Genomic DNA, 23,943 nt, shown 5'->3' with positions numbered 1-23,943 from the left:
TCATCTTAGTCAGCCCTTATCAGATCCCCTTATAAATATTAATGACTATATAAACTGTGTCCACCAGTTTCGAGGCCTGGTGAAGTTACTTCTGTCTTTTTTGCCATACATTGAGGGACCAGAATGCGCAAGCAGTATTCCACAAAGGCTGGAGATCTTCATATTTATGAATAGAGGATCAGTGATGAAGACAAAAGCCTCCCCATATTGATCACAGGCCACTCCCTGCAATCAAAGTAATAAAACTAAATAATATTGCAACATTCAAAAGTCAGAGCTCGCTGAAGATGATCAAATATGTTGTTGGTGCTAGCACTGATAGCCAGTTCCTCCAAGAAGGTGGATTGCTATCTGTTAGTAAGGAAATAATAGAAGTTCTGCAGAAGGTGGATGAGACCCCATAGAAGATATGAGTTTTGCAGAGGGATTTGAAGCATGTTGGGTGCTTACCACACATGCCACAAAAAGGCATTCCAGGCACAGGAGGCAGCGTGGAAGAAAGCACAGTGACAAACATTGGGCTAATGGAACTAACGAGCAACATTTATGAGATGAGCAAGCAAGCAGCAAAGCCGGATATTGGGAATATTTCTCCATCTATCTAGAGGTACATGGCAACTGCGGATATGAAAATATTCACTGTCTGCTCATATCTAGTAATGTCAAAATAACTGATGAGCTGTCTAAATTGACTACTTCTGTAGCAGTGCCTCTAAAGACATCCCAGAAGTAGCAACTGCATGTTCCCCACAACTAGATCCTTGATTTCCTGTCTTCTAGAGGTGGCCCTTTCAGGAAGGGCACAGAAAGGGCATTCACTGTTCTGGTGAGGCACTCCACTTGTTGGTTGCCTAGTACACCAAAGCCACCCCCCAAAATGTCTTTCTGTATATTTGCAGGTGTGTTGTGTTGGTGACGGTCAAGAGTAAATGTGCACTTTAGCACATTCTATGTAACATACACGCGGTTGTTCTTGGGGGATAATACTTCGCACCTTTACTGCATCTTTCACCCCAATTGATTTGAAAGAGACATACAGCCTCTCTACAGCATTATTGTTTCGTTTCTTCACTTATATTTTGGAAACATTTAGCATGGAATTGTGACTTTAAATGTTTCTGCTACAGGAAGATGGAGTTCTTAAGTACACCCTGAGCAATTCATTGTGAATGAACTGGCAGCAATAAGTGCTGGATAAACTCCTTGCACTTATGCTTGGCACAGGGGAGCCAGTCATTGCTCTGCACTCAGAAACAATCACAGTTGTCACTTTAAAAGAAAGAGAAACTCAACAGATTGCTGGGACAAACCTACCACAAGTTAATGCTGTGCAAAACACTGCAGGGCCACCACTCTGAGCCTAATCTTTACTTCCCACCTACGGGCTACATTACTGTTCCCGGTGGCACACTGCAATTGCACCCGTGGTGCTGGACCACAGAGGGTCGACTTCTTGACTATGAGAGCAACTGTGGAATGGATGGCTTAGCTAAAATACTTAGTCCATTAGTGAGGAAACATGTACAGTCTTCATACACCATCGTACCCTCTTCTGGTGCAGGGCAGCCTGCTGCACTTCCACTTCAGCTCTCGTTTGAAAAAAATTAAAGAAGGCATGGAATGAACAATTTAACACAGCAGCAAACACCTTTTCAAGGCAGCACAGCTCTTTACATCTGTGAAGACAACCTGCTCCTACATCTTTGTAAAGTAGCTAATCAAAAGAAAAGCCCCAGGAAGGATATAACAGCAGCAGGTGGGTTTTGAGGAAGGAATGGTTGGGTTTTTTTGAGGCAAGACGAGGCAATTCTGCATAGCTTGAAGAAGGGGTAAATTTAGAGGCTTAGTAATGGAGCAGATTACAGCTAGGAACATTACAGAGCTTCAGGTCTGAGTTATGTTTAAATTGTTATTCTCCCCGCTTCCTTTTATTTTTTTAAGAATTAAATTTCTAGCCATCTTCTGCAAGAATTACCAACACTAGCCCATCTTAGAGAAATGTCACATAGGGGCAAAAAAAAGGAAGAATAATGCCCTAACAGAAAGATTGTATTGCACATTCCATTTTCTTAGCCAGTCTCAAGTACAGCTGCCTGCAACTGTTTTACCCGTTCGTAATCACCAGAATACAAAGCCAAAACTGATACTTATTTTCTCTCCCAAATCCTCTTCACAAGCGGCATTCTCTGTCACCAGCAAAAAACCCTACTGGCCTTCATCATTAAAGCCTGTGAATCACCTTTGTCTCATCCTTCTCCCTTATCTCATTACTTCTTCCTTGACAAAGATTTTCTTTCTATCCTTACAGCTAAGACGATCATAAAGATCCTTATCTCCTCCTTGCTGGCCTCACCACTCCCTTAAACCTCTCTTCATTGCATGCAAAATACTGCCATTAAGATTATCTCCCTCGTCATACCCCCACTGAATCCCTTCACTTGCTCTCCTTCTGACACTGCAGTGCATTGTCCCCACCTTCAAAACTTTATGTAAGAACATTAGAATGGCCATACTGGGTCAAATCAAAAGTCCATCCAGCCCAGTATCCTGTCTGCTGGCAGTGGCCAATGCCTGGTGCCCCAGAGGGAGTGAACCTAACAGATAATGATCAAGGAATCTCTCTTCTGCCATCCATCTCCACCCTCTAACAAACAGAGGCTAGGGACACCATTCCTTACCCATCCTGGCTAATAACCATTAATGGACTTAACCTCCAGGAATTTATCTAGTTCTCTTTTACATAACTCTATTCCTCCCTAGTTATCTATTTGCCTCATTGTGCTGTTCCCCCTGCTTCAACACCACCACCTACCTGTTCTACTCACATATTTCAAAGCCTTCTTCAGTGCTGCCTCTTATGTCTGGAACATCCTTCCAGAGCTTATTCACAAGTCACTCGTTCCCTGTCTGCATTCAGGTTTCCCCTAACAACCCTTTTCTGCTATGAGGCCTGTCAGGAACCTTGCTGCATGGTAACAAATTCTGAGGAGTAATTCGGTAAGAGTTCAAACACATCCTAATTTAAAAAATTAGTAACATTTATATTATGTACCTTATGTTACCATGACATGACCAATCACTACCTTGGCCACTCTACTTTTACACCATCCCTATCTGTCTTCAGACTGTGCGCTCAATGGGGCAGGAACTATGCCTCCTTTTCTGTTCAGAAAACACCTTTTATTTTGCATGTGCTACCAGTAACAAAAGTAACAGTGTCTTAGGGCCAAATTCTGCCTTGGTGGCTAGCAGTGGCTTCAATTAAGAGTTACCAGTGTGCATACATATGAAGGCAACATTTAGTTTTAATGCTTCAATATAAGGTATGCTTTGGATCAGAGAGAACAAGTACTGTTAGTTATTGGAAGCATTCAATGAAGGATGATATACCCATGGCAGAAGCCATTCGTAACACAAGCAGGCAAAGAGCAAGGTTTACTCAAAAGCTGGCTATCCGAGCCTCCCTCAGTAAGGAGGGCTGCCATTCCTGCCAAATTATGTTGTGACTTTGTAATGTGAACAAATGTCCGCTAGAGATTAGACTGAGATCACTAACCTCATTTTCACTTGTGACCCAAGCCTGAATTGATCCTACTGTCTCCAGGGGTGAAAGGCTATTGTACTGCATTAACCCAAAGAAATTGAGACATTTTTTCAATTGTCTCTTGTCTGTTTGAGACTTTCTGCTTAACATTCAGCATTTGTCCTGCATGTTGACTAGGCATCATATAAACTTTTTTTTTTAAACCAACAAGATTGATAGTTCAGCCTTTTCCCATGTTCCATAGTATAATAAAGCTTCCCTGTAGGCTTAGCTTGGTAGAGTCAGCTTTTTGCCTTCTGTATCTGTCAAAAAGCCACAGTGCCAAGACAGGGAACAGTTTTTTTTCTCTTATAGAAAGTTGAGTACCAGACCATTCTAGTGATACACAGTATGTTACACAGTACACAGCCCATCTACAACACCACCTCCTTCCACTTCAGTTCCACCCCAGTACCCAAAGGATATCAGTTAAATAATATTTGTGAATGTTCATTTGCATTCCAAATAGCTGTTCAGTTTTGATCGTATTTGTGTCTCTTCTCTGGGAACCAGTTTTTGTCTGCACAAGTGTAACTCACATTAACCCAGTGTGGGTCTTTCCCCCTCTAGTTGCTGGAACACATAAAGAAGTTTATGAATCTGCTACTACCTTCAAACAATAGAAATGTATGCTTTTTACATCCCAAAGTCCTCGGCTCAATCCCTGCAAAGAAACGCAACCAGGGATGTGGTCACACAAATGTTTGGGGCATTTTGTATAAGTGTCTGAATTCACGTGCAAACAAGGATATTTGTGCAAGAAGAAATGTTCATTACAGGTGTGACGGGGCAAGGCCAGATGGCTATGGAAGAGTAGTGGGAGACAGATATATTAGCTCCAGGCTAAACAAATCCCTAGTACCAGGATAAGTGAAATGGCAGCTGCTCTAGGTCAATTAAGATACCTGGGGCCAATTAAGAACTTTCCAGAAGGCAGGGAGAAGGCTAGGTTGATTGGGACACCTGAAGCCAATCAGGGGCTGGCTGAAACTAGTTAAAAGCCTCCCAGTTAATCAGGTGGGTGTGCATGTCAGGAGCTGTGGGAAGAAGTTGCGGGGTTGGAGAGGCTGAGTAGTACACACCATAACGGGCACAAGGAAGGAGGCCCTGAAGTAAGGGTGAAGTGGAGCTTGAGGAAGTGAGGGCTGCTGTGGGGGAAGTAGCCCAGGGAATTGTACATGTCATGTTTCTAAAAGGTCAGCTACCTTAGCTGATACTATTAGAGTCCCTGGGCTGGAGCCCAGAGTAGAGGGTGGGCCCGGGCTCCCCCCCACCTTTGCCCCCTGATTAATCACTGAGACTGGGAGACAACAGAGACTTTGCAAGGAAGGATAACTTCTTCTCACCTCCCTCACTGGCTTATGATGAAAATGGCTCAGTAGACTGTGACCTTTGTCTCTAGAGAAAGAAGGGTTACGTGGAGGGTCACAGTGAGTCTCTGAGGCTAGCGAAATCCGCCAGGAAACGTGGGACCTACAGAGGCAAAGACAGAGCTTTGTCACAACTAGTGTCAGGAGTGGGATTTCGTTCACAGCGTGGCAGAAGAAAGAGGTTTTTTTTAAAAAAAAAAAGTGCATGGGGGGGGTTGGATTTTTTTTGTTTGTTTGTTTGCTTTGTACCACAATGGAGGAGGTGGTAAGAGCTCTGGTACAAGCCACAGCAGCCCAGCAGGAGGCCACCCGGGTTCAGGCAATGGCACAACAGGAGTCTATGCGGCTACAGCAGAAAACCAATCAATTATTGATGAGCCAGGCAACCCAAGATCGTGCTCTCTTGAAGGTGGTGGTGGACCAGCAGAAGATCCTCACCACCCAGACCCAGGGGTCCGACGGGACGCAAACCCTGAGGGCCACTGGTTGTCTGCCAAAGATGACGTCAAGAGATGACATAGAGGCATATCTCCTCTCATTCGAAAGGACTGCTCAGCGTGAGGCGTGGCCCTAGGAGCAGTGGGCCAGCATCCTCGTCCCTTTTTAGTGTGGAGAGGCCCAGAAGGCCTACTTTGACTTGCCTGCCACAGATGCCACTGACTATACCCGTCTGAAGGCGGAGATCCTAGCACGAGCAGGGGTAATGGCAGTGGTAATGAACTTGTAATTTATTTTTTGACAATTAAAACCTGTGAATTAGCTCTGACACTGATCGCCTAAAAGTGCCCATTGTCCTTTTCAAGTCCCAGAAAGTCTTATTTCACACCACCACTTGGAGCTTCCTTTTCATCAACCCAAGAGTCTAACATTCCCACTATCTGGTCTCACCACCACCCTCAGCAACCCGGACCTCGATCATGGACCAGTCGCTGGAGTGACCTTTCTTAAAACTTCAGCAACCCTGGACAAAACCACCTCCAGCGGGCAAGTCTCCACACTTCCTCCTCCTGCTTCTGACCTTCAGATGAATGTTCCAGGGGGGCTCCTAGCAAACCAGCGTTCTTTAGTGGTTTCAAACCACTATCTCCCTCATATCTAATGCAACACATACCCTAACATTCTCTACGTCTTTTCGAAAGAGCAAGCTCTAAGGTCTGACCTTCTTGTTAGTCACCCAGCATGCCACCTTCCAAAAAATGAATCTGTCCTGGTCTACGTGACTGAATTCCTCCCATCAATTCTTCTAGGCTTCATCAAATACTTTGTCTCGGGACTCATTAGCATCCCCCAAAAGCTAATTCTTCCAAGCTCCAAACTGGTTCTCCATGGTCCTCGGAAAAGCTGGACCCAACTATCAATTGAATGGTTTCTGTGATAGCTATATTATTGTGTTTTAATGGCTGTATTCATCATCCATTTAGAGGCCAGTGGTAGAAGGGAAGTTCTTCTGTGTCAGAAGAACACTTCTTTTTCTGCAGTCCTAAAATAGAATTGCTAGGTTTAGGGTAGGAGTTTATATCTTCCACCACAGTGCATATGAAGAATTTGATCTGAATATATATATTTTTTGTCCTTTGAACAAGGGAAGTGGTTGTATTATTTTGGAATGTGATCAAGCAAAGCTAAATACAAACTCATGTCAATGTCTTGGGTAAATCCATCATTTGGATAACCGGCAAATATACAAAAGAAATCTTCTGTGTGATGTGCTTATTTTTTTATATACAGATACATTTGATTCACAGAGCCAAATTCTACTAATTTACAATGATGCAATTTGGCATTACGTTAGACATACAATGGTGTATTGCAAGCAGAATTTGACCAATTTTTACTAATATTTTAAATAGAAGCCAACATTTTCAAAAATAAGAGTCCAAAGTTAGACTTCTAAATCTATATTCACAAACACAAACCCTTGTTTAATGTTAAGGTAGCTCTTGTCAATAAAACTAAACCATGAAGGATTATGCAATACAAAATTAAGGATTAAAAGATTGCAAAGTCAAGCACTCTCATATTAGGAAGTGCCAGAATGACCATGTCCATGCAACCTTAATTCAGGCCCCTGGAGTGTATGCATTTGTTAAAGACTTTAAGGATATGCAGAAGTGATTGCCTGTGAAAAGTTTATGTGACTTGCCAAGCATCACATAGGAACTCTGTAGCAGAGGCAGAGATAGAATCCAGTTCTCCAGGGTGGCACTCAACTGCCTTAATTATGAGTCCATCCCTTCTCTCCTGCAATCCCCGGCCTCATTCATGACACACCTTCTAATTTCTCAAAAAGAAAAGGAGTACTTGTGGCACCTTAGAGACTAACAAATTTATTAGAGCATAAGCTTTCGTGAGCTACAGCTCACTTCATCGGATGCCTTATTTCTGTAACAAATGAGAAAACAAATGAGAAAACAAATGAGGTCCTACAGATAACAGCCGCCTTCTCTGCACAACCCCAATTCATCCTCAGTACAGATCCATCCTGTGCACTGAACGAGGCAGGGGTCTTGTGGAAAACAATAATACGGGATCATGTAATCAGAGACAGTATCATAATGCATGGGCAACATTCATTCTAGCATTTTCTCATTTAAGAGTGCTTAATTTGGCAACTTTTTAACCCTTAATTTTGGATTGCCTCAGATTTTATGCATTAGTTTATCAATGAGAGCAACCTTAACTAAAGTTAAACAGTGTTTTTGTTGTTTTTAATTACAAATAAAATCTTTTTTTTCTATGTGCTATTTAAATAAAGCACTTACACATTTGCTGTCTTCCATGTGTATTTTCTGACCATTGCTATCTTTGTGAACCTCCATATTTCAACACTTAGTGCCTTCTTGACCGATACATTGAACAGGGTTTAGTTTTTAATGCAGCTTCAGTTTTACTGTAACTTCTGAAAGATTTAACTGTGAAGGGACTCATAGCTATAATTTCCTACTTCCTTAAAAAAAAATCAGAAAGACACAATTTATTGGCTTCCTAAAATATCCCTGAAAGGGCGTTGGAATTGTGTACCTTATTTTCATGTAACTGTTCAAGCAAAGTAACAAACGATGACCCTTTGAAAAAAGACTGAGTAACCTAGCCACAGTACAAACCCAAAGGAGCACACATCTGGAGTTTATCAAACCTAGTCTGTTCTCACTGCAGCTCGTTCTGTGACCCTCCTCTGTACTAATGTGACAGTAGCATGAGGGAAATCCAAGGCAGGAGAACCAAGGCAATAGTGACTCTTCCCAAATATGCAAATGACTGGAGAGAGGGAGTGATGAGTGGCTGGTTATCACTGCTTTCACAAAGTTACTGTTCAGGCAGTTCCAGGGGGCAGCAAATGGTTCCTGAGTCCGGAGGGGAAACGTAAACAGAAGCTGTTCTAGTGTTCCTATTTTTTCAAATTTCCTTAAAAACTAACACAAAATGGGCATTGGAGATCATTCCTCATGCATTAATTAGTGGCTAAAATTTAGTTCAAATTCATCATGGCCTGTTTCCAAAAAAAGAAGGAAGGAAAGGAAAACCCTCTGAAACAAATGTCTGACCCAACATTAACTATATCAGTACTGCAAGACCATGATTCAGTCATGTGGCAGACTTTCAGAACTGCCCAAAAGCTCCCATTGACTTCAATGCATTTAGCTCCCTTTGATCAGATTGAGCACTTTTGAAAATGAGGCAAGTATAGACACACTCAGACTTTACAGCCAGATGGGACCGTCATGATCATCGAGTCTGACTTGCACACCACAGGCCACAGAACCTCACATACATTCCTTTACTAGTCCCATAACTACTGGTGGAGTTAATGAAGTCCCCAAATCTTGATTTAAAGACTTCAAGTTACAGAAATTCCACATTTACACTAGTTCAAACCAGCAAGTGACCCAGGCCCCATGCTGCAGAGGTAGGCAAAAAAAAACAACAACCCCAGAGTCTCTGCCAATCTGACCTGGGGGAAGTTCCTTCCCAACCCCAAATATGGTGATCAGTTAGACCCTGAGCATATGCACGAGACCCACTACCTAGACACCTGGGAAAGAGTTCTCTGTAGTAACTCAGAGCCCTTCCCCTCTATTGTCTCATCTCCAGCTGCTGGAGATTTGCTTATAGCAGTTGCGGATTGACCACATGCCACGATAGGCAGTCTCATCTCACCATCCCCTTGCAGGGGTGAAAGTAGGCCGGTATGGGCCGGCACAGCATACTGGTAAGAAGCCGGTATCGGCCCATATGCAGCCAGAAATGACCCTCCTTAAAGCGCTGCCACGGCACCGCTTTAATGTCATCACCCCTTTTGCCCCCACCCCCACCCCCACCCCCACCCCCGGGCCACAGATGGCAGGGGGGAGGGGAGGGGCAGCTGCCACAGGGTCAGCGATTTAAAAGGGCCTGGGGTTCTCGGCCACCACCGCTGATACCGCAGCAGCGGCTGCAGCCCCGGGCCCCTTTAAATCACCGCAGGAGCCCAAGGCAGTGCAGACCAGGTAGCAAGGATGGGCTGGCTGGGGAAGGCTGACCCCCAGCCCCACCCCTTCTGCCCAGGACCCCACTCTTTCTGAGGGCCCCCATACCAGTAAGTATTTAATATTACTTTCACCCCTGTCCCCTTGTAAAAATTTATCAAGCTCAGTCTATACATAGATATGGCTTATATCCCACTGCTTCTGCAAGATTGACAGGTAATTCTGTTTCCATGTAACCTATTGCTTGATATTTCTGCAGCCACTCAGCTAAGTTAAACTAGTCTCTTCTATTTCAGCAGAGTGAATGCAAAATAGCATTATAAAGATTTAGTCAGAGAAAGTGTTCACACACCTTACTCATAATTTCAGTCACCTTACAAATAATGCCTGGTGTGGAATATATTCATTGCCAAAAGTCACATTTTTTATAAAGCTGAAGCCAGATCCAAGCAGTCTCACATATACCCCAAAGACCCCAAAGTAACTAAAGTGGTCTATTCAACAGTGTTAAAATGTCACTTGTATCACCCTTTTCAAATAGCCAGACTGAAACTTCTGTACTAAATGACAATGTAGAAAATCTAGAAAATCCCAAACCACTTTATAGACATAATGATAGAGGTACAGACTATGCAAAGGGATTAACTTCACCTTGCTTCTAAGGTGAAACAGGGCAATTGTTTCATAGCACAAAACAGAAGTAGCAGAAGGAGGGGGTTCAGACATGGATGATGAGAATGATTAGGGTCATGGAAAAACTCGTGAAGAGATTGAAATGACTTGGACTGTTTACTTTAGAGGAGACAAGTAAGAGGAGACCTGATAAAGGTATACAAAATATTGAACAGTACAGAGGAAGGTGACAGATTCCATTCATCACTTTTCATAACACATGAAAAAAATTGGAAAGTGGCAAATTCCAAAACTGATAAAAAGAAAAGTTCCTTCATACACTGCATAATTAGTCCATGGAACTCAGAGCCACAGGACAGAATTGAGGCCAAGAGCTTAGAAGGCTTCATAAAAGGAGTGGATATTACTATGGTGAATAAGGATATACAGTGTTATATTAGTAACTATTAACAAAAAGTTTGGGAAGGGATATCCACCCCCAGCGTCAGGGCATATGCCAACTTCAAACTATTGGGAGTAAAGAGGAAATTTTCCCTGTGAACTGGTTATTCTAGAAGTACCTGTTGCAGGCTCTCTCCTACCTGCCTCTGAAACAGCTGGTATTAGTCAGTATTGGAGACAGGATACTGGAGTACATGGACTGCTGGTCTGATCCTCTGTGGCAATACCTATATTCCTACACAACAGTTTAGGATAGATGTGAAAGATAACAGAAACTGCAGGGAGAATTAAAGACCCAAAGTCATCCGGATCTCAGCTTTACATTTAACTTTCAAGAAAGTACCTTTATCAGCACTGATGCTCCCCACTCCCATCCCACTCATCCCTTCAATATTATGCTGTTTTATATTGTTCAATATACATTGCATGGGGAAGAGCGTCATCTCTTAAATTAGCACTGCCACTTTCAGTGGCATGTACATGTTCCTCTGAGGTCTTCTAGTGAAAGCCTGCTATCCTGCATAGTTTGTGAGATCCCATGATACAGTAATATAATGAATATACTAGACACTAATCAGTGAAAACTCAGACTACAAACAGGCTTCGTTGAATAACAGGAAATCAAACTGAAATTTCTTGTTACATGGGATGTAACAGAGATACCACCACTTGCTGCAGAGCCAAAAAACTAAATATGTGGGGGGGAGGGAGAGTGTGTTCTCAGGTTTTACACTGTTTCTATCACCATAGTATCTGAGCAACTGCCACTTAAAAATGAATAGCAATAGTGAAGTCCCTAACAGACTTCATAGAGCTTCTTGTACTTCTCCATTTTTGGGGTCAAAACTCTGGTGGGGGTAGCGTTTTATTTGTTGTGGGGGTTGTGATAGAGTTTGGGAATAGAAGGGGTGTTCATATTGCGACCATCACTTACAGTGGAAAGCTTTTCTCAAAGAGGAATAGGGTTTGCAGAGTTTCTTAAGATGGTCAGACTCAGGAATTCCCTGATCTCCACTGGAGGATTGTTTCACAGCTGGATCCCTTTAATAAAGATTCTTTGTCCCCTGTTCTCATTACCTTCATCCTGGGCTTTGTGACCTGCCTTGTCCCAGAGAAGCACAGACAGTGATAAAAATTTGGTCTTTGATGTAGCTGGGGCTTGATCTATTAATTGCTCTGATAATTAGAACCAAGGCCTTAAACTGGCATCCAAAGCTGACTGGGAGCCAGTGGAGGGACTTGAACACAGGCCTAAAGTGCTCGTGAAGGCTTAAGCCATGGAGAAGTTGGGAGCCACATTCTGTAGCAGCTGGAGCCTGTGCAGGTCTTCGCACTCAGCTTTGGATACAAATTACAGTAATCCAGCCTGGAGGTAACAAATGCATGGATCCCTGTGGCCAGGTTCTTGGATGAAGTTTCCTAGCAAGATGGAGGTGCAAGGTGGCATCTTTGGAAACTGATGCTACCTGGTCATCCAGCCTTAGCTAAGAGTCAAACAGGACCCCAAGGCTTTACATCAGTCTGATGAATGAGGGGCTTGTCCCCCCAATGGAAAGTGGCCACAGACAACATCTTAGCCTATTCTTTGAAGTGTTTCCCTTTTCACCTAACATCACTTCAGTCTTGCCTGGGTTTAGCTTGAGCCAGCTGCTCTTCATCCAAGCGCTCATTTCTTGTCAGCATTCTGACATGTTAGAAATGGTGATGGTTTCATCAGTTGAGAATGGGCTGTATAGTTAAGTGTCATCAGCATTCTGTTAGCAACTAAACTCAGTGTGACTCACTCTCTATGCACGCACATGTGTACACATACACACATCCAGTGGTAGAAATTCAGGTTACAGTGATTACCACAGGCCATCTGATTCAGAGTAGCACTCTCTCACGATAGTGTAAAAGTAATGTTGCCACCGTTCATTATATGTATTGCCGTAGTGCCTAGAGGCCCAAACAGAGATCAGGACCCAGTGTGCTAATGTCATGGAGTGAGCTTGTTCTTGAAGGGAGTTTTGTTTCAGTCTCACTTGTGCCGGTTATCTCCCAGATGCCTTCTGGGACTTTTAAGGGGCAGCCTGTGATTAGTAGGAGAGAGCTGGCAGGAGCAATACTATGTTGGGAAACTCTCCTGGAACCAGGATCTGAGGAAGAACTGGCAGTAGCTTTCTGGTTGAGAGATCCTGGTGAAGGAGCCTGGGAAGGTCTGTACATATGGAAGAAACCAGGAAAAGAATTAGAGAAGGTGGCACCATAGGAAGTGGTCCTGGAAAACACTGGAACAGTACATGGTATAGGGACCCAAAGCTAAGTACCTGTAGCTGAGGGGTGCCACGGGTCTCCCTCCTCACCCCCACACTATGCCAACGTAGAAAGGTGGAGCAGCAAGGGGAACTAATTAGCACCCAGGAAGGCTGGAAAGACACTTGGGCCCCAGGAAAGTCTGAGGAACTGAATCAGATAGCCAAGGAAGGCTGGCAAAGGACTGAGCCCAGAAGGATGCTGGAAGACTGGGAACAGAGCAGCTGTGCTGGCTGGGTGAGTGGGTAATTCTTGGCACATCCAGAGAGGCAAACTATATTTTGGTACAGCTGCACCAGCATCAGAAGGGGAGCTCATGTCTCTGTACTCTCTCCCAGTAATAAATAGCTAGTTATTTTGTTAACTGAGCTCATGCTTCCATCACTATCCCAGTGCTTCGACCTTCTCATGTTCTCCCACCAATAAAAATTGATCATGAGGTCATGTAAGAGACTGTTTTATTTATACAGACTTTTGTTTTAAATACTGAGAGGGATAAATCACTCAAAGAACCACAGTCAAATTAGGATTGTGAACTGACCCACCAGCTGGTAAGAGGGTAAACTGAGGCAGTCGACATGCCCCATACAGGGGTGAGTAAATCACTGTCACAGTCAGGCAGTTTTTGAATTTAGTAAGGAGCAATCTCTGCCCACAAGAATTTAAACAAACAAGTTGGGTGTAGGGGGGCGGAAGAAAGTAGTATCACCCATCTAGTACAAAGAAAAGGAGTACTTGGGGCACCTTAGAGACTAACAAATTTATTAGAGCATAAGCTTTCGTGAGCTACAGCGTAGCTCACAAAAGCTTATGCTCTAATAAATTTGTTAGTCTCTAAGGTGCCACAAGTACTCCTTTTTTTTTGCGAATACAGACTAACACGGCTGCTACTCTGAAACCCATCTAGTACAGACAGACAGAGTGATTCATGATTTGACCAAGGTCACATAGAAAGTCTGTGGCAGAGCCAGGAATTAAGGTTGCCAACCCTCCAGGATTGGCCTGGAGTTTCCAAAAATGAAAGATTAATCTTTAATTAAAGATTATGTCATATGATGAAATCTCTAAGAATACAACGGGCAATCCTACCAGGAACTGAATCCAACTCTGAGTTCCAGTCCAGGGCCCTAACCATAAAACCATGCTCTCTTTCTGAATGCAACATCTATTTCAGTACTTATGTACCCCTCATCGCTGTAGTATGTAAATGCTGGATAGTTTGCTGTCCATGCCAAGACTGTGCAGTCCAGGGGAGGACATCTGGGAATCCCATGTGATGACAGTAAGTATCACAGGCTGTGTTAGCCAGCCTGGGAGTTAGGAGCTTGGGATACTTACTGAGCTCTCAGTCCATGTCCAGTGAACTACACAATTAGCATTTTATTCAGTACACTCCTGTCATGTCTTGTTTAAATCCTGTGGGAAAATTAAAGGTTCTTCAGCCAACTGGAGAGTGAAAGGACCAATCCTCAGATGTTAAGGCTTACCTTCTTAAAAAAATTCAGAGTGATGTTGAAACCATCTTTCACTACTTCTATGGAAACAATCCAACTGAAACTGGAGAGTGGACGGTGCATTCATTGGCAATAGCACGAGGTTCTGTGTCAGAAATGGTTTGCAATAAGGAAAAGAACAGAAAAACTTGTTCTATCATATATTCAGAAAAGCGCCATCTGGTGGAATTTAATGCAGTTGCAGACTCAGAACAGATTAGAGTTGGAAGGAGAAAGGATCTTGTAGAAAGTTCAGCAGCTTCTGAGCACGTGAATCAGCTGCCATTTGTTAGGTTTCAGTAGGTTCTAATTTAATTCAGCAACCTTCAAAGAATTTGCACTTTGAAATTTAAAAAAAAAAATATAGCAAGCTCCATTTGTGTACAGTCTAGTTTGGAAATACCAGCCGCTTAGTTTCACTGTATTTCTTGATAGAATGTTTAGATTAGGAGACCTACTCCAAAGCAAATGTCAAGCTTCTACACTATTGGACGTTGGTAGACAATTGCTTTGGGCCCACCTTTCACGATCTGAGGTACACGTTTAGTATAGACATACTATCTTGTCTACACTTCCTTATAAACTTGTGTGTTCTCCTTCCATGCTGGAAAACATATCTGTAATTTAGGAGCTCCCTATCTTCAGTATGTTCTGGTGTTTTCTTGAAAGCCTTCCGAGACCAGCACACTAATCAAGGATCTCTGCATTTAGAATTAACTGTGTGAGCACTAACAAGAGCCAACAAATCAAGCATATTAGACAAGATTATAATATGCATTTACCAGTTCCTCAAGAGATCCAAGGATAGTAGTCCCCACAAATAGCATCCTGGCACTTGACTGGGATTATTGTCTTTAATGGACAAAATTGACCTGTAGTTCATGGCAAAGGTAAATTAATGTACAGCAAATGGTATTATGATATGATCAGAAATGGTAAGATCTGCTACTGACAACTCAATGAGAGGCTGGCCACAAAATTCCATGAAATCAAGCATATGACCAGCATTTGGATGGGGCTCAGAAAATCTGTGCAACAGATCACAGGATGGAAACAAGTAAGTCTTTCTGCAGGGAGAATGGAATAGAAAAATGTCCAAGCACACCAATGTCTCTACACATTTTAGTGAAAGCCAAAAAAAACCACTTAACAATTCTACATAAAAGAATGTTTTAGCTTCTGAGGAGTGCAGTATATTGAGGGCAACACCAAGACCTATAAAACAGTCTCAGTGGGGGATGATGCGATGAAGAAACAAACCTGCAGATTATGGGAGATGATGATCACATACAGATGCCACAAAGATTTCTGTCTAATGCAGAGAATTGCATAACTGACTCATAAGTAGTCAATCAGTTGTGTGCATGTACACACACTCACACACTCCCATTTATCTGAATGGCCAGAGATGTCTGAAACTTTTAGATAACCAGGCATTCAGATAAACAGAAGTGCTATTTTGAGCTGCCGTTTCCCTGATATAGTGATATGGGGAACAAGGGGAGGAATGCTTATGTTTTCTTAATGCTTTGTACATTAAAGAGAAAAACAACAACTTTGAGTGTATTAAAACACCAACATTGTATTAAAACCACTGTGGACATAATTTCTTAATTATTTATCTGTTATACAAATACAAAGCCGATGATTAGCTCTAACAGGTGCTGAGTAGCAAACTGAGAAGTTATTAGCAGGTGATTAACATAGGGTTCCTTGGGGGACACACTCTGGATTTGAATAACTAGCATTTTCAGATATTGTATGTCCACATATCTTAACTGAGTAGTGATATGATCCTACTGCTAGAACCTTTGCCTTCCTTCACTATATGCTACCTACTGTTATATTGCTTCCCTTTACAGTGTCCCAGGGTCCAAGTCCTGCAAAGGCTTACACACAATGCAAAAACAAAAGGAGTACTTGCGGCACCTTAGAGACTAACAAATTTATTTGAGCGAAAGCTTTCGTGAGCTACAGCGCACTTCATCGGATGCATTTGGTGGAAAATACAGTGGGGAGATTTATATACACACACACAGAGAACATGAAACAATGGGTTTAATCATACACACTGTAAGGAGGGAGAGTGATCACTTAAGATGAAGTGAGCTGTAGCTCACAAAAGCTTATGCTCAAATTAATTGGTTAGTCTCTAAGGTGCCACAAGTACTCCTTTTGTTTTTGCGAATACAGACTAACACGCTGCTACTCTGAAACCTGACACAATGCAAGTAGCCCTATTTAAATCCATGAAACTACTCACAGTGTATAAATTAAGCACATATATAAGTCTTTGCAGGATTGGGGCCTAAAATTAGTTTATAAACCCAGAAGTCAATCAGGCTCCACGTAGGAGCAACTAATTACAAGATCAGGATGTAAAGCAATGCTCTAAATCTTATCCATTTTAAGTATGGGGATATAGAGTAAGCACTGACTGAACATCAATATGGTGAGACAACATAGGGGAAAAGACATTGGGGAAGCGGAAAGTTTTCAAAGATATTCATGCATGCCCTAAAAGTGAGGGGTGTTAGCAAGCAATAAATACACTAGGAGTGGGAGGGTTGAGGGGAGGACAACACACATGTTTAAGAGCTATATAGCTAAGAGGTCTGAGAAGATTAGGAAATAAAGTTCAGAGAGTGTTAAATGCTAAAAGAAAAAGCAGCGAATAAGTGAGAGACTGCACAAAGCACAATAGAAAAGTGACTTGTAAAAAAAATTGCATTGTGGTGAATCTTATGTGTTCCTCTGTGCTCAGGGACCATGGTGAAGTACAAGAAATACAAGTACTTGGAGGGACAGACCAGCATTAGATTGGCTCAGTTTACAAGGAAAAAGGATGTTTCCAACTGCCAGCCCAGCAAACAGCTTATGATCTCAATTACCAATATACTGGGCTCTTTCTTTTCATTTATCACTACCAACTACCAAGATTCTGCAGGCCAAATTACTCCCTCTGTGCTACCCCACTAGCCTGTAGAGGAGTTGTAGAACAGTAACAGGGCACAATTTGCCCTGCAGTATCTTTATTACTGATGTTGCACAACTGGGGCAGCACATGTGAAAAACCTTAAGGAGGAATTGCACTATTCTAGAACGAATATATTAAGGCATCTATTTCAGCAGCAGCATGGTAGGACTGTTCTCTGCCTCTAATCCTTCTCTGGAAAAGATATGGGATAGACTAGCTCTATAGAAATATGGCACATTCTGCCCCATTCTATTCTGTCCACAACACTTTTTCAGCCTTTGGGCAATTACTTTTATTTGTTGATTATCTCTGCGAACACACATACAAAGAAGTAGATAATGGGCCAGATCCTCAGCTACTACAATTGACATCAGTGTTGTTTTGCTGATTTAAACTAGCAGAGAATCTGGCACAATGTTTATAAAGCACTTTGAATACAAAGGGCTAGATTCTATAATATGTGACTGCTGCTTGGTACAATGAATCTACAAAGGGGCCTGCTGCACTCTTTGTTCCGTGTTCTTACGGTGCTTAGCACAATGGGGTTCTGCTCCATGACTAGGTATCCTAAGTGCCCAGTAGAGACTTCCCCTGTCAGAGGGGAGCTCCCTGAGTGGCTGAACTTTTGCCTTTCACCATTTTGTGAGTTGCTTGCAGTCTTCAGGATGCCTGAACCAGCAAAGTCCGCTCCTGCACCCAAAAAGGGCTCCAAGAAAGCGGTGACCAAGACCCAGAAGAAAGGGGACAAGAAGTGCCGCAAGACCAGGAAGGAGAGTTACTCCATCTACATCTACAAGGTGCTGAAGCAGGTTCACCCCGACACCGGCATCTCCTCTAAGGCCATGGGCATCATGCATTTCTTCATCAATGACATCTTCGAGCGCATTGCTGGGGAGGCGTCCCACCTGGCGCATTATAACAAGCGCTCCACCATCACCTCCTGGGAGATCCAGACCGCCGTGCGCCTGCTGCTGCCCGGGGAGCTGGTCAAACACGCCGTGTCTGAGGGCGCCAAGGCTGTGACCAAGTAAACCAGCTCCAAGTAAGCAGGGGGCTGTGCCGCTCTGGGAAGCTGTTACACCTAAAACCATCACTCACCCAGTGTAGGGGGCATATTGAAGTTGGGAGACATTTGGAATATGTCAGAGTGGAGCATTGCTACGTCAATATTCCATAGGTTTAGGGTCCATTAAGTGCCCTCCACCACTGGTGCCATTTGGAGCAGCCCAGCAGCTCGTCTAACTCATTCTGAGGCATGGGCTAGTAATGAGAATGAAGGAGAAGGTGGGCTTTTGTTTTGTTTTCTTACTAGTAACCAAAAAAGTCTAGAGCACTTTTAAAGAGCTTTCCAAAGGGATCATCTGTGAGTCAATATTATTTGAAAAATATTTATCCTAAACTTTAAAAAAAAATTTAAAAAAGCTATCACCCTTTCTTTTAATCACAAAAGTGTCCCTAAAAATAGCTCCTTCCCAGGAGAAGTTAGATAGGGATTGATTACAACCAGTTCGTCCAGAACATATACTATCTTGGAATATATTTTGTTGTTCTGGGCCTGATTTTCATTGGTGTTGAGGATCATCAGTTCCAGTTTAAAACCCGTCCTGCAAAGACTTCCGCTTAACTTTTCAAATGACTCCTCATAGTGGTGTTAGGAACATAATTAAGTCTTTACAAGATTAGGGCGTTAGAAAATGCAAAGTCCAGGCACTTAACATCTCTGAAAATCAGGCTGTCTATCATTCCAAAGTTAAGCATTTGATACACCAAATTATTTTCTGTATTGAGTATTATTTTGTGTCTGGTTTTTCTGCTAGATATGTATTACACATACCAAGTGGAATTTTGCTCTTTGGATAAAAGTACATCAATCAACAGTATTCCATATTGTACACTGTATGCTTTCCAATAGTTTTGAAGTATGTTATGTAGATAATGAACTAATATTCTGCAAGACCTGTTTTTATTCTGTCCAAAGCCTATGCAAACTTCCAGAGTTTTGGTTTAAATCATTTAAAACATTAAAACATTGTAAAATGGTTTCTTTATAATCACATGGGGATGTGTCATAGATGGAATTTATACTCCTGTGTAACTATTGTGGAAGGTCCAAAGATATTTCTAACTTTATAAATGAAACTAAACATTTTAAAGGCTCACAAAAATTTGCAAGTTTTTAAGCCCAAGGTATTTGTCTTTTACTGTAAGATTTTATTTATAGCAACCTATATCAATATAGAGCAAAAACAGACCTAAATTAGTTTACGGAAACATTGTTACCTTCTTCTTTAATTGTGGATTTAGCTATGCACTCAGACATACTGCCTTTTAATTCCTTAATTATATTTCACTTCCTATATTTGCTTCTGTTACATTTCATTGTTGAAAGAGTTGGGATTTTTTTTTTGCTACAGTCACACAATATCACACAGTAGTAAAGGTACAAATATGCATCAAAGGTTATAGAAAAAAATATCAGTCCATTCCTTCAATTGAGAAATAGTAGGTAATTGCAAAATAAAAGACTGTCTTACAGAGGAGCAGTAGCAACACCACAGTTAAAGCTGAGTCAGGATTCTCAGTTCAGTGGGGCACATTAACTTCTCTAATACATCTATATAATTTTCCACTGAACATCCGATGAAGTGAGCTGTAGCTCACGAAAGCTTATGCTCAAATAAATTTGTTAGTCTAAGGTGCCACAAGTACTCCTTTTCTTTTAACAATAGAATGTGATCTTTGTGGCCTGTTTGAATGGTGTGAGAGACAGTGGGTTAACATTCGCTAAACAAAAACATCTTAAAACCTACCTGTTTTTGTAATGTTCAGTGTGCTATCTCACCTCTTTGAAACCTTTTGTGAAGACATTGTGGACCCAGTGCCTTTAAACTGTACCCACAAACTCATGTCAGTGCCTCATTACCTTCAAAGTGTGTTTGGCTTACTTTCCTTTACCAAGGAGATGAACACTGCCAAGCTCTAGGCTTGGACTCAATGTAAGGTACTGTGGAACATGGAGTGGGGTATCCTGCAAATGGAACTTGCCAGGTGGGAATGATGGAGTTGTAGCAGAGGTCAGCACAAAAACAGAGCTAACAAATTCACTAGAAGTGGACTTTCCAAATTCCCTGGAGCCAGAGAAACATGAGCGGTACCATCTCCTGCTGGCATTTTTCACCTGATTCACTAGTGCATCTTGCCAGTGCTAGCTCAGGAAGAGAGGCATGGGTGCAGAAAGGACATATGGGGTCCAGGTTAATGGAAAATTTGGGGGCTAAGTATGAAGTTAAAGTTAAGTTTTTGCATCCTAATCAGTGAAATGAATGTAGGGAGTGTAGTGTCTCTCTGTATCTTGCAAATGGAAGGCACTTCTCTGTGGGGGGCCATAGCATCTCATTGCGTGAGATTCTACCCCTTCACACCGCATTTCCTTGCTTTTAAGGTTTGAGTGGGTGGGAAGTCAGCAGCCAATCTTGTCTTTTAATGAAATGTTTGCTTATTTCAACTGCAATATATACACGCAATGGGACAGAGTTATAACTGCAGGTGCAATCTGAGTTTCTGTATTTCCTGGCTGTGGTCCTCAGCTGGTGTAAATTGGCATAGCTCTAGTGAAGTCAGGTCAAGTTACAAAAACTGAGGCTCTGACCTTGTGGCCTTCACTTTAGAACCTTAACGTTGCATTGCCATTTTTCACATGTATGCATGTAGATAGCCTTCATGATTGTAATGTATATCACCATGCCCTAATACAGAGTACATCAGAATTGTTCTTAATAGAGATAGAGTCTCCAGGTTCAAAAATCCAGCATCAGCATTTCACTTGGGAGCCATAAAACTTGCTGAGTCTCTGTTTACCAGATCACCTTGGAAGGCCACTTATGGCATACAAGGAAGCTGAAGAAGCATTCCAGCTTTAATCTCTAATACCTCGTTCCAGCCATTGCAACCTCTAAGGCATGCAGCTAGTGTCAAAGATTTAATGCTTTTTCACATTAGTGATGTCAGCACAAAAAGGCCATCTTCTCTGAATAATTTATCTCTCCACTGCATAATTTTCTTATCTCTTTCTCTCTTTTGGCTTTTTACTGTAGATGAGGAGGTAAATGGCTGTTAGTCCTCGAAAAACCTATGGGGCATCCTTCCCATCAATCAATTAAAAAACACTTACCTTACACTCAACATGATTTATTTCTTGTTAATACAATTGTCTCACTATATCCTTCTATTATTATATCCTTAATTCCATTAGCCATTCACTTAATGCTCTCTTTAAAGCTGACCCCCAGGCTGAGGAGAAGAGAAAGGGAAGTTTGTCTAATAGTGGCAATGCCAATAAAATTCTGGAAGCTCTTTTCTTAAAATTTTGTAGGTCACTGAAAAGACGGTCCCGAAAATATCCTGCCTGAAGGAGAATAGGAAAATATTTATTTTTTCATTTTTTTTTTAACTGAATGCTTTGTTGGCTCTGAGGTGTGATCATGACATGCGGTGACTTTGGCAAAGATCAGAATCATTCACCTACTACCCCTCCAGACAAACTGAATGCTGATCTGTTAGCCCCACCTTAGTGCAGATCATCTCATCAGTGCTTTAAATGGCAAAGAGCCTTATCTTGTACCTCATACTGAGCCAAGATTCCCATTAAATCCATTGGGAGTTTTGGCTGAATAAGACAGGCAGGACTGAACCCACTGGTAAAGTTAAAGGCTATTAATTCTCGAATAAACCCGACTGCAACCATCTCCTCTCCTCATTCTCCTGCAGAATTCTGCATCACAGCATAGTTTGTTTGTCGTGATGAAAGTCACTGCAACTGGAATGGAATGTGCACGACCTATTTGGTACGCCTGACAGTTCTGAAGTTGCATTTTGCTATACTTAGTTGGCACAGCAGGCAGATGCAAAGTGGTCACGAAATAAATGGAATTCCAATTTTCTATTGATTTACTTTCAAACTTAATAAATGGCCCTAGTGTTGATAATTACCAAATTTCTGTCCAAATAAAACCTTGACACTTCATAAATATCAAATAACATTAGAACTACACCATGTCCCATTTCCCCCAGTATTTATAAATATATACCTTTAACACTGAATCTTTTGTTAGGAAATGTCATCCTGGGCATACCCAGATGTTAGATTTTAAACATCGATCTTTCCTGCTTTGAGTAATTCAAACACTGTTCTTACTGTAGGCCCCACACATAAACAAAGCTCTGCCACACACAATCTCATTAGAATCCGAAAAACCACAGAAATCAATGATGGAAAGAACTATCTAGATCATCCCCCTGCAAGGGCAGGATTGGTTTCCACAGTGGAGAATATACTATATTAAGCTGTCCAATTTAAGCATGCCCCATGTGGTAGGGAATCCAACTTCATTTACACTATCCAATCTTTTCGTAGACAATCAAGCAGGAATTCTGTTCCTGCAATTCGGTCTAGACTCCCCTTTTGCCCATTTATTCCCATTATTCTTTGCTATGCTTTCTTGCATTACACATATATACTCTTCACAGGCTTATAAACATTTGTCACATCTCCTCTCATTAGTCATAAGACACATTTGCCTGTGATCTGCTTCAGCTTGGTTTGCAACTTACAGTACATTGATAGAAGCACTTGTGTTTTCTTTTTTTTTTTTATTTGTTTTAGTTACACACAGAGGGAAGGACCAAGTTTAAAACCAAACATTTGGGTATAACCAGGTGGGCATTTGTTAATAGAAAATTCCACATTAAGGAGTTTGCACAATGTGAGGGGCCTCTCATATTGGCTGTTTCTTCCACCCAAGGCAACACTCATTTAGATTTCCTACTATTCCTATAGCAGTAGGCTGTCTTTTGGTGATTATTAAAAAACAATTCTAAGTTAGCTGCTCTCACAGGCTAATAAGTGTGGAGACTGAACTGATATTGTATAGTTTGCACTGGGTGCTTTATTGCTCAGACTGAACTATATTCGCAGTAGGGGAAAAACTTCTTAGATGGATGTGTGTTAAAAAAAGAAAGAAAGAAAGAAAGAAAGAAAAAAGTGGCGGTTTCTTGACACCCTATGTGAGGCTTTCCTGTGCTATCACAGCGAAATGAAAAGGCATTTCTTCTGCCACTGATCAGTCATAACATTTAAACCAAGGAGCTAGCCATGAAATCCTATGCATCATTTAGGACTTTGATGCTGAACTGACTTCATAGTAAAAATGTCTTGGCAGAGCTGAAGCTCCTGCTGTCAAAGGGAAATATTGATTAAAAGTCTCTTTAAAGAGTTCTTCTTGTTCACTTTACCAAATTGGGTGAGGATCATCCTGAGTTGTTATAATTTTAAAGAGTCTTGTAATGTAGTTAAAGAACTACTACTCAAAAACCTCATTAAAACCATCATGATTTTTTTTGTGCATTTCCTTTCCAGTCACTGTTGATTACAATAGTACATGTGTATAAATATACACTTTCTGCCTTGACGATTATCCCTATTTTTCCTGCCTGATTCATTCAGGGAAGCTACAGTTCAATGCTTCTGATGCCACAATTGCTACCATGGGACTTTATTATGACATCAGAAATGCTGAATTGTGGCCTCAGTGAATGAATCAAACAGGGAGATCAGACTGAATATGAAGGAGAAAGCTTTTATTTACACATATATCTTGGTAGGCACTGCTGATATGAAGGAAGAAAA

General features: G+C 41.8%; 1 protein-coding gene across 1 annotated transcript; it reads left to right on the top strand.

Annotated features, from left to right (window-relative positions):
• The first annotated feature begins 17,722 nt into the window (after positions 1 to 17,722).
• Positions 17,723 to 19,884, top strand: LOC119854799 (histone H2B 8-like). The gene has a single exon (XM_043513091.1). The coding sequence runs from the start codon at positions 17,738 to 17,740 to the stop codon at positions 18,287 to 18,289; it is 552 nt and encodes a 183-aa protein (XP_043369026.1). The 5' UTR covers positions 17,723 to 17,737; the 3' UTR covers positions 18,290 to 19,884.
• Positions 19,885 to 23,943: the final 4,059 nt, after the last annotated feature.

The sequence above is a fragment of the Dermochelys coriacea genome, chromosome 4, assembly GCF_009764565.3.
Source record: "Dermochelys coriacea isolate rDerCor1 chromosome 4, rDerCor1.pri.v4, whole genome shotgun sequence".
Taxonomy (NCBI): Eukaryota; Metazoa; Chordata; order Testudines; family Dermochelyidae; genus Dermochelys; species Dermochelys coriacea.
The sequence above is the reverse complement of the archived record's forward strand: the minus strand, read 5'-3'. Positions and strand labels throughout refer to the sequence as shown.

What these genes read in the sequence shown, in the direction of transcription:
- LOC119854799 (XM_043513091.1), top strand. Translation starts at nt 17,738, where the DNA reads ATGAATCTACAAAGGGGCCTGCTGCACTCTTTGTTCCGTGTTCTTACG.